At 52.4% G+C, this 12423-nt stretch overlaps 1 protein-coding gene across 4 annotated transcripts in view; it reads left to right on the top strand.

Moving 5' to 3' along the window:
- The window catches only part of C2CD2 (C2 calcium dependent domain containing 2), a 62433-nt gene extending 52471 nt beyond the window's left edge, over nucleotides 1–9962 (top strand). For 2 of the 4 annotated variants that reach the window (XM_024758260.1, XM_024758257.1), the window contains exons 13-14: nucleotides 479–806; nucleotides 9073–9962. In XM_024758260.1, coding sequence (XP_024614028.1) covers nucleotides 479–806; nucleotides 9073–9293 — 549 coding nt within the window. In that variant the 3' untranslated portion in view covers nucleotides 9294–9962. Of the gene's footprint in view, nucleotides 1–478; nucleotides 807–946; nucleotides 3436–9072 lie in introns of those variants that run through there. The other 2 variants (XM_024758259.1, XM_024758258.1) reach the window with 2 other exon arrangements.
- Nucleotides 9963–12423: the final 2461 nt, after the last annotated feature.

The following is a 12423-nucleotide window of genomic DNA, read 5'->3' as shown; positions in this document are numbered from 1 at the left end:
CCCTGCAGTCACTTTCCTGCCCTCCAGCAAACCACTTTCCCACCCCCAAGCACCTACATCTCTTTTACATATAAATATAACTCTTAGGATACAAAGTGCACAGCGGTCAGTTCCTCCTTGCAGGAAACACAAAAATGCTGTAGGAACAAAGGTTAAAGATAAATCGAATCTGGCACCCCGGAGCTCACATCCTCTGTCACCCTGTCTGCCATCCCATACGTAGGAAGGATGCTCTTCCCCCAGACCCCCCCAGCCTGCAACCTCGGGCCGACCCTCTGCCACAGGAGACCTTCGTCCACTGCGTTTCAGCCCATGCTTCCCTTAGCTGCCTCCTTGGAGGGCCGGGGTGCCTTCTGACGCTGAAACCGTCAGCCAGGATATTTGGACAGGGCCGCTGAGGCTTTTCCTCGCCCGCTGCTTCTTCCAAGTATCCGTGGCATCTTCCTCACCCTGACTTTGTCTCTCACCCCCCGGGTAGACCTCACTATCTCAGGACAACAACGCCTCCCTGATGCTGGACTACACAGCCTCCATGGACAGCACCTGCCAGAAGGATGCCCCGGACCAGCCAGGGGCGGCCGTGGCCCCTGCCCCACCCGAGGAGGGGAAGGAGACCCCCGCAGGGGCTCGGCTGGCCCTGGAGCCCCAGGAGACTGAGCTGGATTGCTGGGACTTGGAAGAGGAGCCACCAGCCGGGGCCGGCGCGTGGGGTGGCCAGGCCCCGCGGGACCCCGCTGGGGATGAGCTGTCGGAGCACTCCCTGAGTGTGTCTGAGCTGGAGCCGGGCACTTCCCAGAAGCGTAAAGGTACCAGCCCCTCCCATGCCCGCCCTGCCCACCCCTCCTCACTCCCCACCACTCCCCCCCGCCCCACGGCTTTGCTCTCCTACTAGTTCCAAGCTAAGCAAGTTCTCACTCTCTGCTTTCCTTCCCTTCTCCTCTACAAGGGCACCCCACCCTCAGCGCCCCTACACCTGCAGAAACACCTGCGCTGAACATCCGAGCCCATTTAGAGCCCATGGGCAGAGGTAGGGGGTGCGGGCTGTATTCAGAATCCTTCCCAGTGTGAGCGGCCGGGTCATCTCTCCATTTGTGGAGGCAAATTGTGTTCATGGCTAGAAGCGCCCCTTCCTCTGTCTGGGCACTCCTCCCCGCAGGAGTAGAAGTATCCAGAGCATTGAGAGGGGTCACCAAGAGCCAGGTACCACGATGGAGCCAAAGAGACCAGCCGGGCAGAGACTGGGCTTCCCTCAGCTGCAGAGATGGGCACCCCTCCCCTTGTGTGCCTCTCAGACTCCCCCCCACCAACGGAAAGCAAACCAGACTCAACCCTGACAGGGTCCACGGGGAGATGAGCTCCCTAGAAAACTAGCCATTAACTTAATATGTGTGCAGTAGTGAGGGAATCATTGCATTGGAATAAGCGACTGTTTCCTGTTAGCGCTAAATCAGTGCTCTAAATCTGTAAATGTCTTCAGCGCGTGCAGTTTTTCCCAGACGGTGCTTTGGCACGATGGTGACCTGAAGATACTTGCCGAGGGAATGTAGTCCAGAGGCTCGGGCCAGTTCCAGACGTGAGGCTTCAAGACTCACTGAGTCTCAGCTCCCTCCTCTGTAAATGGGGATGTGCCCACCACGTGCGCCCACCTCCCCGAGAACCCCACCGGCCAGGCGGTGATAGGAGAGCCCAGTGCGGAGGACAGGCGGGGAGAGCCCAGGCAGGGGCCGGAGCCAAACCAGCAGTCCTGGGTGCAACTCTGCACCAAGTCCCGGCTCCCCCGCGAGTGTAGACATTAGAAGTCTCAGCCAATCGGGTCGGAAACCTTGGGGAGCTGCTCTGTTCTTGGTGCCACGGACCGTGGTTCCTACGTGGGGCGATCGTGCCCCCTCCCTGGGGGGCACCAGCCATGGCTGGAGACCGTTTCAGTTGGCACAGCTGGGGGCAGAGGGTGCTGGGGGTTCAGGTGGGTGGAGGCCAGGGGTGGCGCTCAGCACCCCACCACAGCATCCTGTGCGAGAGGCCCGCCGGGGAAGGTCGGCATCCTGACTGGCCCTCCTCTTTCCCGTCCGCTTCCTGGGCTCCCCCATGACCCACCCCCTCGCCGGAGCAGAGCGGGACAGACGGGGTGGAAGCCAAGGAAGAGGCGGAGAGAGAGGAAGAAGCAGGTTCCTGGGTGTGATTTCCAGACCCTGCGATGGAGGTCGGGCTCTATCTGCCTGCTACCTGGGCTTGGCGTCATCCCGAGGACCCTGTCGGGCGGCCGGGAGCAGCGTGGCAATGAGCACCGCCCTCTGTGGTGGCTCCCTGGCTTCTTTCTGTTCTGGAAAAGGTGGCCCGGCCGCTGGTACACAGCCCGGCACGTGCCCCCGGCCTGGGCTTTGTCTTGGGGCCAGAGCAGCCCAAGGGGGCTCCCCTGGACCTGAGGAAGGCAGGTGGGCGCTGGGCAGGGTAGAGTGCAGGTGGGGTGCCCCATCTGTGACCTGATGGACCAGCAGGCCACCTCCTCTTCTCACAGAACCCGCCCCTCCCTCCCGCCGTCCGTTCATTCTGGAAGGCCGAGCCTCACCACCCCGGGCCCGTTCGGAGACCGCCGTTCCTTCATCCCATCCCTCCTGCCCTGCCTCCCTCCCTCCCTCTGCTGTCCCTTCCGGGGAGCTCTTTCCCTTGGGTTTCCGTCCTTGCTGTGTCCTGGCCACCCCGCTCCTCTCCCGTCACCGGCCAGGTGGATGACACCCTCACTCTTGGGGACCTGGTGCCCAAAAGGCAGGTGTGCCTTTTGCTCCACCCTGAGGCCTGGCAGCTGGGGCCGGGCACGGACGCTGAGCCAGCGGTCATGCACCTCACTCTTAGCGCTGCACAGACCCGGGAGTTTTTAAAGGGACACACTGGGCAGCGTTTTAAAAATTGCTTTTCATTCCGTTGTTTCCTGAGAGATTTGCACTCGGCATCTCTACGAGATACTGTCAGAACCTTAGATGATTATGCTTTATGGGTACCAAATAGTCTTCCTTTTCCACCAGAATTTCTTCCAAACTGGTGATCTAGGGGGCAGCTCTGTGGGGTTTTCTCTCCTTTGTAAACTGAAGCCTATTTTTCAGTTCAAGAACCACCTGCACCCCTGTCCTAGGAAGGAGTTGGCTCTAGCTTTCCAGAACTGCCTCTTTAGAATTCCCCTGGAGCCCTGCTGATTGGAAATGTACGTATGGTTATGACACAGCCAAGACAGGAAATGCCTTCGTCAAATTTGGTTTCATTTTTATCTTAACAAAGCATTGATGTGCTAGTACAAATATGTGAATGTACTTAATACAAGCGGACTCTACACTTAGAACTGGCTACGATGGTGCATTTTATGTTATGTGTATTTTACCACAAGTAAGAACAAAAGCATTGGTGGAGACTCTGAAAAATATTAAAAAGGAAAAAACAAACCTTTCCAAGCGTCCTGTGCAGTAGCGTCCCATGTTGTATTTAACGCAAACGCTTCAAACTCGCACGTCTCTCGTTCTGATTTTGCCGTTGCAAACTTTTCTTTTCACCTCTTCCTTCTCTCCATCCCTGCTCATGCCCTTTAACTTAAGAGGATCGCTATGCCAACCAGAATTAATTGCCTACACAGTAAGTTATTTTTGTTCTCTCTCTATATTTTTTTAATTAAGTATAGCCTTGCTATGAGAAGAGCACATATCGTAACTAAGCCGGAAGTTAACCCCTCCCCGCTTCCTTTTCCCTCCCATCGCTTTCCACTTGGACCGTCCCCGGGTGCCAGTTTTCCCATCTTCCTCCTTCAGAGTGCCCTGGTCTGGTAGTAGAGGGCCATCATCTCAGGGGAAGGCATCCCTGTGTTAGCTGACGTGACAAAACCACCTCGCCAAGAAATTCAGACAGACCGACTCCCTTAATCGTCCTTGGTTCTAAAAAGTCGTCACTTCTGTAATTGGGCCTTCCGTGGTTCCCCTTGTAATCTAAAGCTGTTCTTTGGGCAGCAGACTGTAATTTATAAGGTTGCTTTTGGTCACTGTTTTCCTACCTATAAGATGTTAAGATGCGTTCTTCAATGAGCAGTTTACGTCTGTTGAACTGAGACGAGTGGGAATAAACTTGGGGACGTTTGCAACATTAAAGCTATAATTTAGAGGAATTATTTTTAGTTCCTTCATTTATCTGTCTATACCTTAGCCCTTCTGATTGTCTTTGTATTAACCTTTAGTCTTACGATTGTTTTTAGAACCCGGGAAAGATCTGTTTTCTTCCCTGTCCCATCTAAGATTCTGGTTCTTTGCCTGAAATTTCACATAACCTGTTTCCAGATCTTACCTTCAGGCATCTTTAAGATTGGGAGTGAGGCGTGCGTCTTGCTTCTTGTTGTGTGGACGAGGTAGCCCAGAGTGAAGGAGGTGGGCTTCCTAAACCCAAACGGCCCCAGCGGCCTTGCCCCATTGATGTGAATTTCCCTTTCAGCAAAAGGTGACAGATTCTGTGGGCCCGGAGTCAACTGTGACATACCAAACTGGAGTTCTTCTCTCGGCCAGGGTTCTCCAGGGAGGCAGAACCAACAGGTTCTGTATTTCAAGGAACCGGTTCGCGTTGATGAGTCTGAAATCTGCAGGGCAGGCAGGAGCTGGCGCCGCAGTCTTGGGGCAGAATCTCCGCCCCCGGGAACCTTCCTTTTAGTTCTCAGGCATTCAGGGATTGGATGAAGCCCACCCACCTCACTCCGGGTTATCTCCTAGAGCTCAGGCACTGAGGGAGATCTGGACCACATCGACCAGGAGCCTTCCCTGCGGCACTCAGCTCAGTATTGGGATGGACTCACTGGGCGTTCTGGGACAAACTGGCACAGAAAACCGAGCTCCGATGTCCATTAGTCACAGCGGCGCCTTACGGCACCACCTGCCAGCAGCCGAGGGGGCACTGGCCCGTCTGAGCTACGACCTCACGCCCACCTGTGGTGCGGCCACATCAGCGTCCGCTGAGCCCACCTGTGGCCACGTCCTTCCGGCGTTACTTACCCCAAAGGTCGTGTGCTTTACTGGCCAAGTTTAGACGGACGATAACTTTTTAATTTAGTCATGAAAATGGAGTAACCTCTGTTTGTGCCGGTTATATTTCATGTTTGATGAGTTAGTCTGTGGACCCTGGAGATGGGCTCACATGCTAGAATGTTCTGTCCTACCCAGGCCGCCAGCATGCCTCTCGGGAGATTTACATCATTCTGGAAAGCCTGTCAGAGTCGTTCCCAGAGAGCAGGGCTCTGCTCTGCGGTCCCTCTGGGAGCTGCGTCCATCTCGCCCTCCAGAGGCTTCGCCAGCGGCCACCCGCAGACCGGCGCTCCAGACGCCTACTGGCCACTTCCAGCTCAGATGCCATCCTTGGCAGCACAGAAGAGCCAGGCTCGAGAGCACGGCTTTGTAGGGCGGAGCACGTCACCCCTCCGAGCCTCTGCTTCCCTATCTGTAAGCAAGAGATAAGAGCACCCTCAGAGGTGGCTGGGAGACATAACCGGGACTCCAGCCTGTAGATTTGCAAACCTCTGTGTCTCCCCTCACATGACTGTCCTCTGTCCAAGAAGCCGACGTCCCCACAGAAGCCATGACAAGTGGTGTCAAGTTAGGGGAAACGCGGACCTGGTGAGCCGTGCACGTGACCTCAGGACGAAGCACACCAGGGTACACATGACAGCATCCGGTTCAGGCGGTGACGCTGAACAGGCAAAGTTAACAGCACAGCACACCTGCTCCAGAGGGTGGGCGTAAGGACCAAGAACAGAAACACCGCGCGGCAGGCCTGTCGGGGCAGCCCAGGTCCGCGGCCGACATGGTGCTGGCTGGGGCGGGGACGCTGTTGAAACAAAGCACAGCCAGCAGGGCCGTTTAAACAGTTACGGCCGACACATCTCCTCTACCAGCTCTGCTCCCAGGACGCAAGTCCTTGCTGTTCTTTGTTAACGTGACGAGAATTTGAAGTTTAGGCGTTTCAGGTGCCATGTCATGTAAACGAGAGAAAGCGACCGCTCACAAGTGTGCAGACTCCCTTTTTAAGGAGTTTTGAGCGCAGCTGCCCCTTGCCTGTTCCTGTGTTCTGGTTTCTCGCTCAATCCAGGGTGCAAAGCCAGACCCTCAGCACCGGGTGCTGTGCCCTGCGGGCTAGGCTGCCATGTCCCCATCCCCCGTCCCGCATGGCCCTGAGATATTAAAACGTGAAGGGGCATCAGGAAACTATGTAGAAGAAAGTGAACGCCCTGCTTACCTTCTGCCCTCTGGTCCGGTCACCGGTGCTGACGTCTGTGTCCTTAGCAGTTTTCCACGTACCAAGTACTGATGGCGGTTTGACCAGACCTTGGTGGGTGGTTTCCAGCCCCAGCTGCATGTTAGAAAGACCTGGGAATTTTTTAAAGATGCTAATGTCCAGATGTCTCCCCAGAACCCCTCACATCAGATTCCCCAGGGCTGAGATCTGGACGTCTGGAGTTTTTCCAGGTTGCTGCCCAACTCCAGCGTGTCTTGGGGCTGAGAAGACTGCTCTAGCATCTGCCCTCTGCCCTGATCTAACACGGGGCGTCCAGGGTCCGAGGATAAACAGGAGGACGTGGCTGCTACTTCAGGACGCTCATCTTAAGTCACATCCTCCCCTGCCCTTTCTTGTCGGTGTTAGATTCCTGGGGCTGCTGTAACAAAGTACCGCAGATGGGGTGGTTTAAACAACAGAGATTTCTTCTTTCTGAGTTCTGGAGGCTGGAAGTCCACGATAAAGGTGTGGCAGGGCTGGTTCCTCCTGAGGCTATGAGGGAGAATCTGTCCCAGGCTCTCCCCCAGCTTCTGAGGGTTTGTTAACCATCGTTGTCACTCCGAGGCTTGTAGACGCATCAACTGGAGCTCTGCCCTCATCTTCACATGGCGTCTCCCTGTGTCTCTGTCCAAATTTCCTGTTTTTATAAGGACAGTAGTCATACTGGATTAGCACCTGTCCTAACGACCTCACTATAACTTAATTGCCTCTTTAGTGACCGTATCTCCAAACAAGGTCACGTTCTGAGGTGCTGGGATTCGGACCCCAACATAAGAATTCTGGAGGGACACCATCCAACCCATGACACCACCCCCGCTCACACCTCAGACCTTGGCTCCAGACCCCAGACTGAATTTCAGCACAGGGACATGTATGACATGGGCTTTGCAGATGGAGCCTTCCAGGGGAGATCCTCTTTCTGCCGGGCTTCCACATCCCTAGATCTGCAGCTGGCCTGGGGGACGGACTGGTCTGTTCCCGTCTCCACACTTCCATCCCCTGCCCCCTGCCCCGGGGAGATGGGGGTGGGGTGTGGCGTTAGGGTCCAGGTTAACGGAGTAGATCCATCAGAACTTCCTTCCTCTCCTCTGTTCCAATGTGACAGCCCCCCATTCACGTGCTATTTGGGGGCTCCAAGCTTAACCCAAAGCAGGTACCTAGAGATCAGAAATACCTCCTAGGTCCCCCCCCACCCCAATCTGAGGTAACCTGGTCAGGCTGGGAGGCCCCGGGACTTGCAATCTGCTGGGTAACTGGCCGGTGGGTATCACTGCATCTGCCCCCGGGACTGGCCAGAGTCCAGAGTCAAGCCCTGTCGGTGGTGGTGACCCCTGCCGTAACACACCCTACCCGGTGGTTTTTTGAGATACGCTGCATCCTACAGGGATTGGAACGGCTCCCAGAACAGACCTTTCTGGCCCAAGGAGAAGCCCATTGAGCCTAAAGCCACTGACACTTTTATACTCACCCTCTGCTTCATCCCTTTGCAGCCTTCCTCAACCCCCCCGTACACCGCCTCCCAGCTTTAGATAACGGTAGAAAATGTCCGAGTGAGTCTTTGCAATAGGTTGATTGCACCCAAAGAGCAAATGAAAAACACATCTTTTGGACAGCTTTGACCAAATTAAATTCGGCCCATTCCTTGAGCTTTGAGCTGTGTTCTGCTGGTTAACCCAGGCAGAGCAAGTAGGACACACATCCTTTTCCTTTTTTCTTCATTGTTAATTGGAAAATTTCTTTTAAAAAATTTTATGGAAGTACAGTTGCTTTGCAATGTTGTGTTAGTTTCTACTGTACAGCAAAGTGAACCAGCTCTACATATACATATATATATATTTCAGACATGCATCCTTAAGTTCAGGTCCAGTACGTGGCCTCTAAAGGTCACCGGCATGCTGGTTTTCCCGAGGTAAGTGCTGATCATGCAAGGGTCTGTGGACAAGGCTGAGTCAGATTCCACAACTGTCCATACATTTCACGTAGAAAAGCAAGGTGACGCCTTCCAGCCTCCCGTCTGGATAAACCAGGATGGTTTCTGCGTATGTCACAGGTGTTGAAGTATTCTTTGGATCTGTCGTGAAAAGAATGGATTTTGCCAAATTAGCTGTAAAGCTCCTTATTGAGATGGTCAGGCCATTCTTTCAAAGTCACTCACACCTACAGGCGTGGGGTCATGGGTTTCCCAGCCTGGCTGGAAGGGCCCCCCTGATCCCCCTGGGCCTTGTTCACAGGATGTGACACCACTTGACGTCATATACGGATAGGTCGAAGGAAACAAAATTGAGGGTTTTAGGTCTAAAGCGATCAAGTTACAGACATTTCATGTGACTTAGCCTGATACACACGTGCTGGATCTGAAGTTGTAAAAGATCTTCCTCCCCAAAAGAATAAATGTTCCTTAAATTTCCTAAGAGAGTGAATCCCACTGTTCTCAGAGTCCTTAATTTGGTTTTAATAGCATGAGCGTCCTTTCTGGGGCACACAGCACTCTGCCGTCTATACCCCTCCTCGTGATGGGGAGTCTCTAAAAGTCAGGGATCTAGACGCCTGCCTGGGAATGGATTCCAAGTGACCTACCTGCTCACTGCGCCTTGGAAGCACCTGTGCTGTGCTCAGGCCAGACCCAGCTGCCTTTCTTGTGCCAACAGGGAGGCGCGCTGCAGTCACAGGCTGCCTTCTATTAGAGTCGCTGGAGGGAGCCGCCTTCCTTCCTTTCCTCCTGGACGCGTCGCCCACCCGGCTTTTCACCCGCAGCCCCGCTGACCCCGTGCCTTGCTCTTGCAGGAGGGATTTTAAGGAAGGGCGCGAAGCTGTTCTTCCGCCGGCGGCACCAGCAGAAAGACCCCGGCCTGAGCCAGTCCCACAACGACCTGGTGTTCCTGCAGCAGCCGGCAGGGCCGCGGAGGAAGGGGTCGACGCTTGCCCGGTTCCTGAACAAGAAGCTGCTCTCCAGACACCGGGGCCAGAGCACTGCAAACGGCGCCCCCCTGGACCCCTGCCCGTAGGCCGGCGCGCGCCTCCTTCCCCGCGATGCTGCAGACGTGGACCCTCCGTAGCCACCTGCCAGGACACAGCCAGAGGGCCCGTGAGTTGTGGACGGCCTCCCTGTCCCCAGTCTAGCTGGGGTTTTTTCCAACAATTTCATCTTTTAAAGGGGAAAAAAACCCCAACAAAAAACAGTCTGAGTCTCCAGCCAGGAGGTTGCCCCCAGAGAGAACCTACAAAGCCCAGTTCGCCACCGGAAGCCACGAGACCCGACGGCTCTGCAGCGTGGGCGGTGCTCACGTCTAAGAGTCGAAGTTAAATGGGAGAAGGATATTTACCACTGTGTGAACTATGGAACTTACCATAAGGGGCTGTGGACGGGAAGGGGAGGGGGACAAGCTTTGCCTTCCATGCTCTAACTTTGGTCTGTGCCTGGACCACATCACAAAGAGGAGGCCGCCTCTGTGCTGTCACTGTGAACGGAATGGATGGGTCACCTCTCCTAATTGGCTGCTCAGAATAAAAAGTGCAGGCCGCCCTGAGTACTGAGAGGTGGGACACAGGCAAAGAGAAATTACCATGGGAATGGAAACACTGACAAACGTAGGAAGACATTTGCCTTTGATATTAGCCATATAACTTGAAAAATTATGCAAATACTAAATATATCCTATGCATATTACGCTGAACACTTTTCTAAGTTTGCTTTGAGCCTATTTACGAGTGGGAGATACATAAATCCTTATGTGGTTTTTATATTTTTCTCTATAGCATCAGAGCTGTAATAATACCAACAGAGCAGCCAACACAGGGAATGTTTCTCTCCCGTGCGGCCTCCTTGTTCACAGAAGCGCCAAAAGATGAAGTTAGGAGCAATAAGCCACAGCTAGAGGGACACGGGCACCACACACATATGGTTTTCCTGCAGTCCAAGGTTGGTTTGCCAAATATTGCCCATAGCCGAAACAAAGTACTTTTAGGGCAAGAGAGGAAATTATTTTATGTCTCAGGTGTGAGTCTTAGGAATGGAAGTTTAATAACAAATGAGCCAAACGTGTGTCACACTTCTTCTGTGAGCTCTTCAGAATTCTACTGTGTTTAGCAACTCTTGGGATGCCCTTGTTTTGATTTCCAGTGGAAAAAACAGTCAGTTCGGCACACGATGTTAATATCCCTACATGTCTTCCAAACCACTTTTCTCATCTGTACGCCGTTACCCTGGGGTTCATTCACAGTTTTCACATCGTCCACTCCTTCTCAATGAAACACTTTTAAGGAGACATGCTTATTAAAAAGCACTTGTTGGGCTTCCCTGGTGGCGCAGTGGTTGAGAGTCCGCCTGCCGATGCAGGGGACGCGGGTTCGTGCCCCGGTCCGGGAAGATCCCACATGCCGCGGAGCGGCTGGGCCCGTGAGCCATGGCCGCTGAGCCTGCGCGTCCGGAGCCTGTGCTCCGCGACGGGAGAGGCCACAGCAGTGAGAGGCCCTTGTACAGCAAAAAAAAAAAAAAAAAAAAAAAAAAAAGCACTTGTTATCAGGGTGAAAGGTTTTGAGTAAGATTCATTTTCCTCCAATAAGATTTAAAGGCTACAATGAAAACTTGGCTCCTGTCACAGATGTGAAATTGGGTGAGTTCCTTCCTATAGCTGCTTTTGTGAATCCTTCAACATATATTTCAGGAGTAAGAGAGCCATGGATGAGCAAAACCTTTATAAAAATCAAAATTATAGAATTTTTTCCTTTCCTTTGTTTTGAGGGAGAGATTAGAAAGCTACATTAAGAATTTTGTAAAATGCACATTTAAACTTCTTAGGTATCCCAAGAATTATCGAGTAACTATAAAATGACTTTTTCAGCATAGTTTGCTTTCAAAGATTATACTCCAATTGTAATCACTGTAAATTAGCACCCGGTATTCCAAAATATAGTATATTCATACCAAGTTAGTCCCCATAGGCTAGTAATCGCTACTAGTCTTTTTGGAACCGATGGTCTCATTAATGTTCTCTTCTACTTGAAGGGTTACTGTTCTCTCTCACGTGGTCGACAGAACCTGTGACGTTCCAGAATTAATTCTAAGAGGATATTGTGTGTCGAATTTCAGGCACTGATCAGAAGTAGTTAGTACAATTTGTTTTTGATTTGGAAATTCAGATGGACTCGATTTATTCAAGCGTGAAGGTGTCAAGAGTTTTAGATCCAAGTTTCTCGCTCTAAAAAGAAGTCTTAGCTGTTCCCATTCCTGAATGACCCCATGAGCATTCTGTTCTCTGCTTCATACCTTTATCCGGGGCTCTGCTCTCTCAGCTTCCTCGTGACTTGAAACCTCTTCAGGGTCCTGGGCATGTGTCAGGTGGGCTGCGTCCACCCCGTGTGTGAGAAGCGCGTGGATTAACACGAGGGGGACAGTGTTGCTGGGAGATGCATATTTCTTGGTGTCTGTTGGGTGCACATCAAGAACCCTGTACATTTGAGTCAATCCCAGAGCTTACCCTCCAGACACACACACACATAGTCACCATCAAATGGCTTTTTCTGAAGTTACGGAGGACACTAACGTAGCAGGGAATAGGATGAGAGAAAAGAAGCGTAGGGTCAGGGTCGCACCATGAGAACAGGGGCTGTATCGATACTGTGAATGTTTCCTTTCCAAGCTGTTTATCCAGATCTGGTTTTTAATGGTGTAGGATATTTATGTCAAAGTAAATGTCATAACATCAACCTAGATTATACACCAAATGCAAAACCTACCCATTTGTCAGTCACCTTATTCCCTTACCTTTTCCACATGCTGGAGTGTTCTGAGGGCTTTTGGTTTGGTTTCTGTTTTGTCTCGATGAAATCTTTGCAGAGTGGTGCTCTGAAAGCAGTTTCTCGCGAGCACTAATGTTAACGTACGTCTGTATGTCCGGAACCAGCTGGTCACGTTGGTTTTAGTGAGCTGTCAACAATTCTCTTGGATTTGTTTAAGGACGAGCCTGTGTTCTTTGCGGAGGAATGAAATGGACCTTTAGGTGTGCGTGTATGTTTTCATGTAGCATCAACAGAAGTACCCATCTCATCGTTCCAGTTGAAAACCTGCCGTGAGGAAGAAGATTTAGACCGAGCACTTTATTTAAATCAGGTCTCAAGTTTAAGTTCACAAGCGGC

The sequence above is a fragment of the Neophocaena asiaeorientalis genome, unplaced genomic scaffold, assembly GCF_003031525.2.
Source record: "Neophocaena asiaeorientalis asiaeorientalis breed wild unplaced genomic scaffold, Neophocaena_asiaeorientalis_V1.1 scaffold45, whole genome shotgun sequence".
Lineage (NCBI taxonomy): Eukaryota > Metazoa > Chordata > Mammalia > Artiodactyla > Phocoenidae > Neophocaena > Neophocaena asiaeorientalis.
Note: the sequence above shows the minus strand (reverse complement) of the source record. Positions and strands in the feature narration are given on the sequence as shown.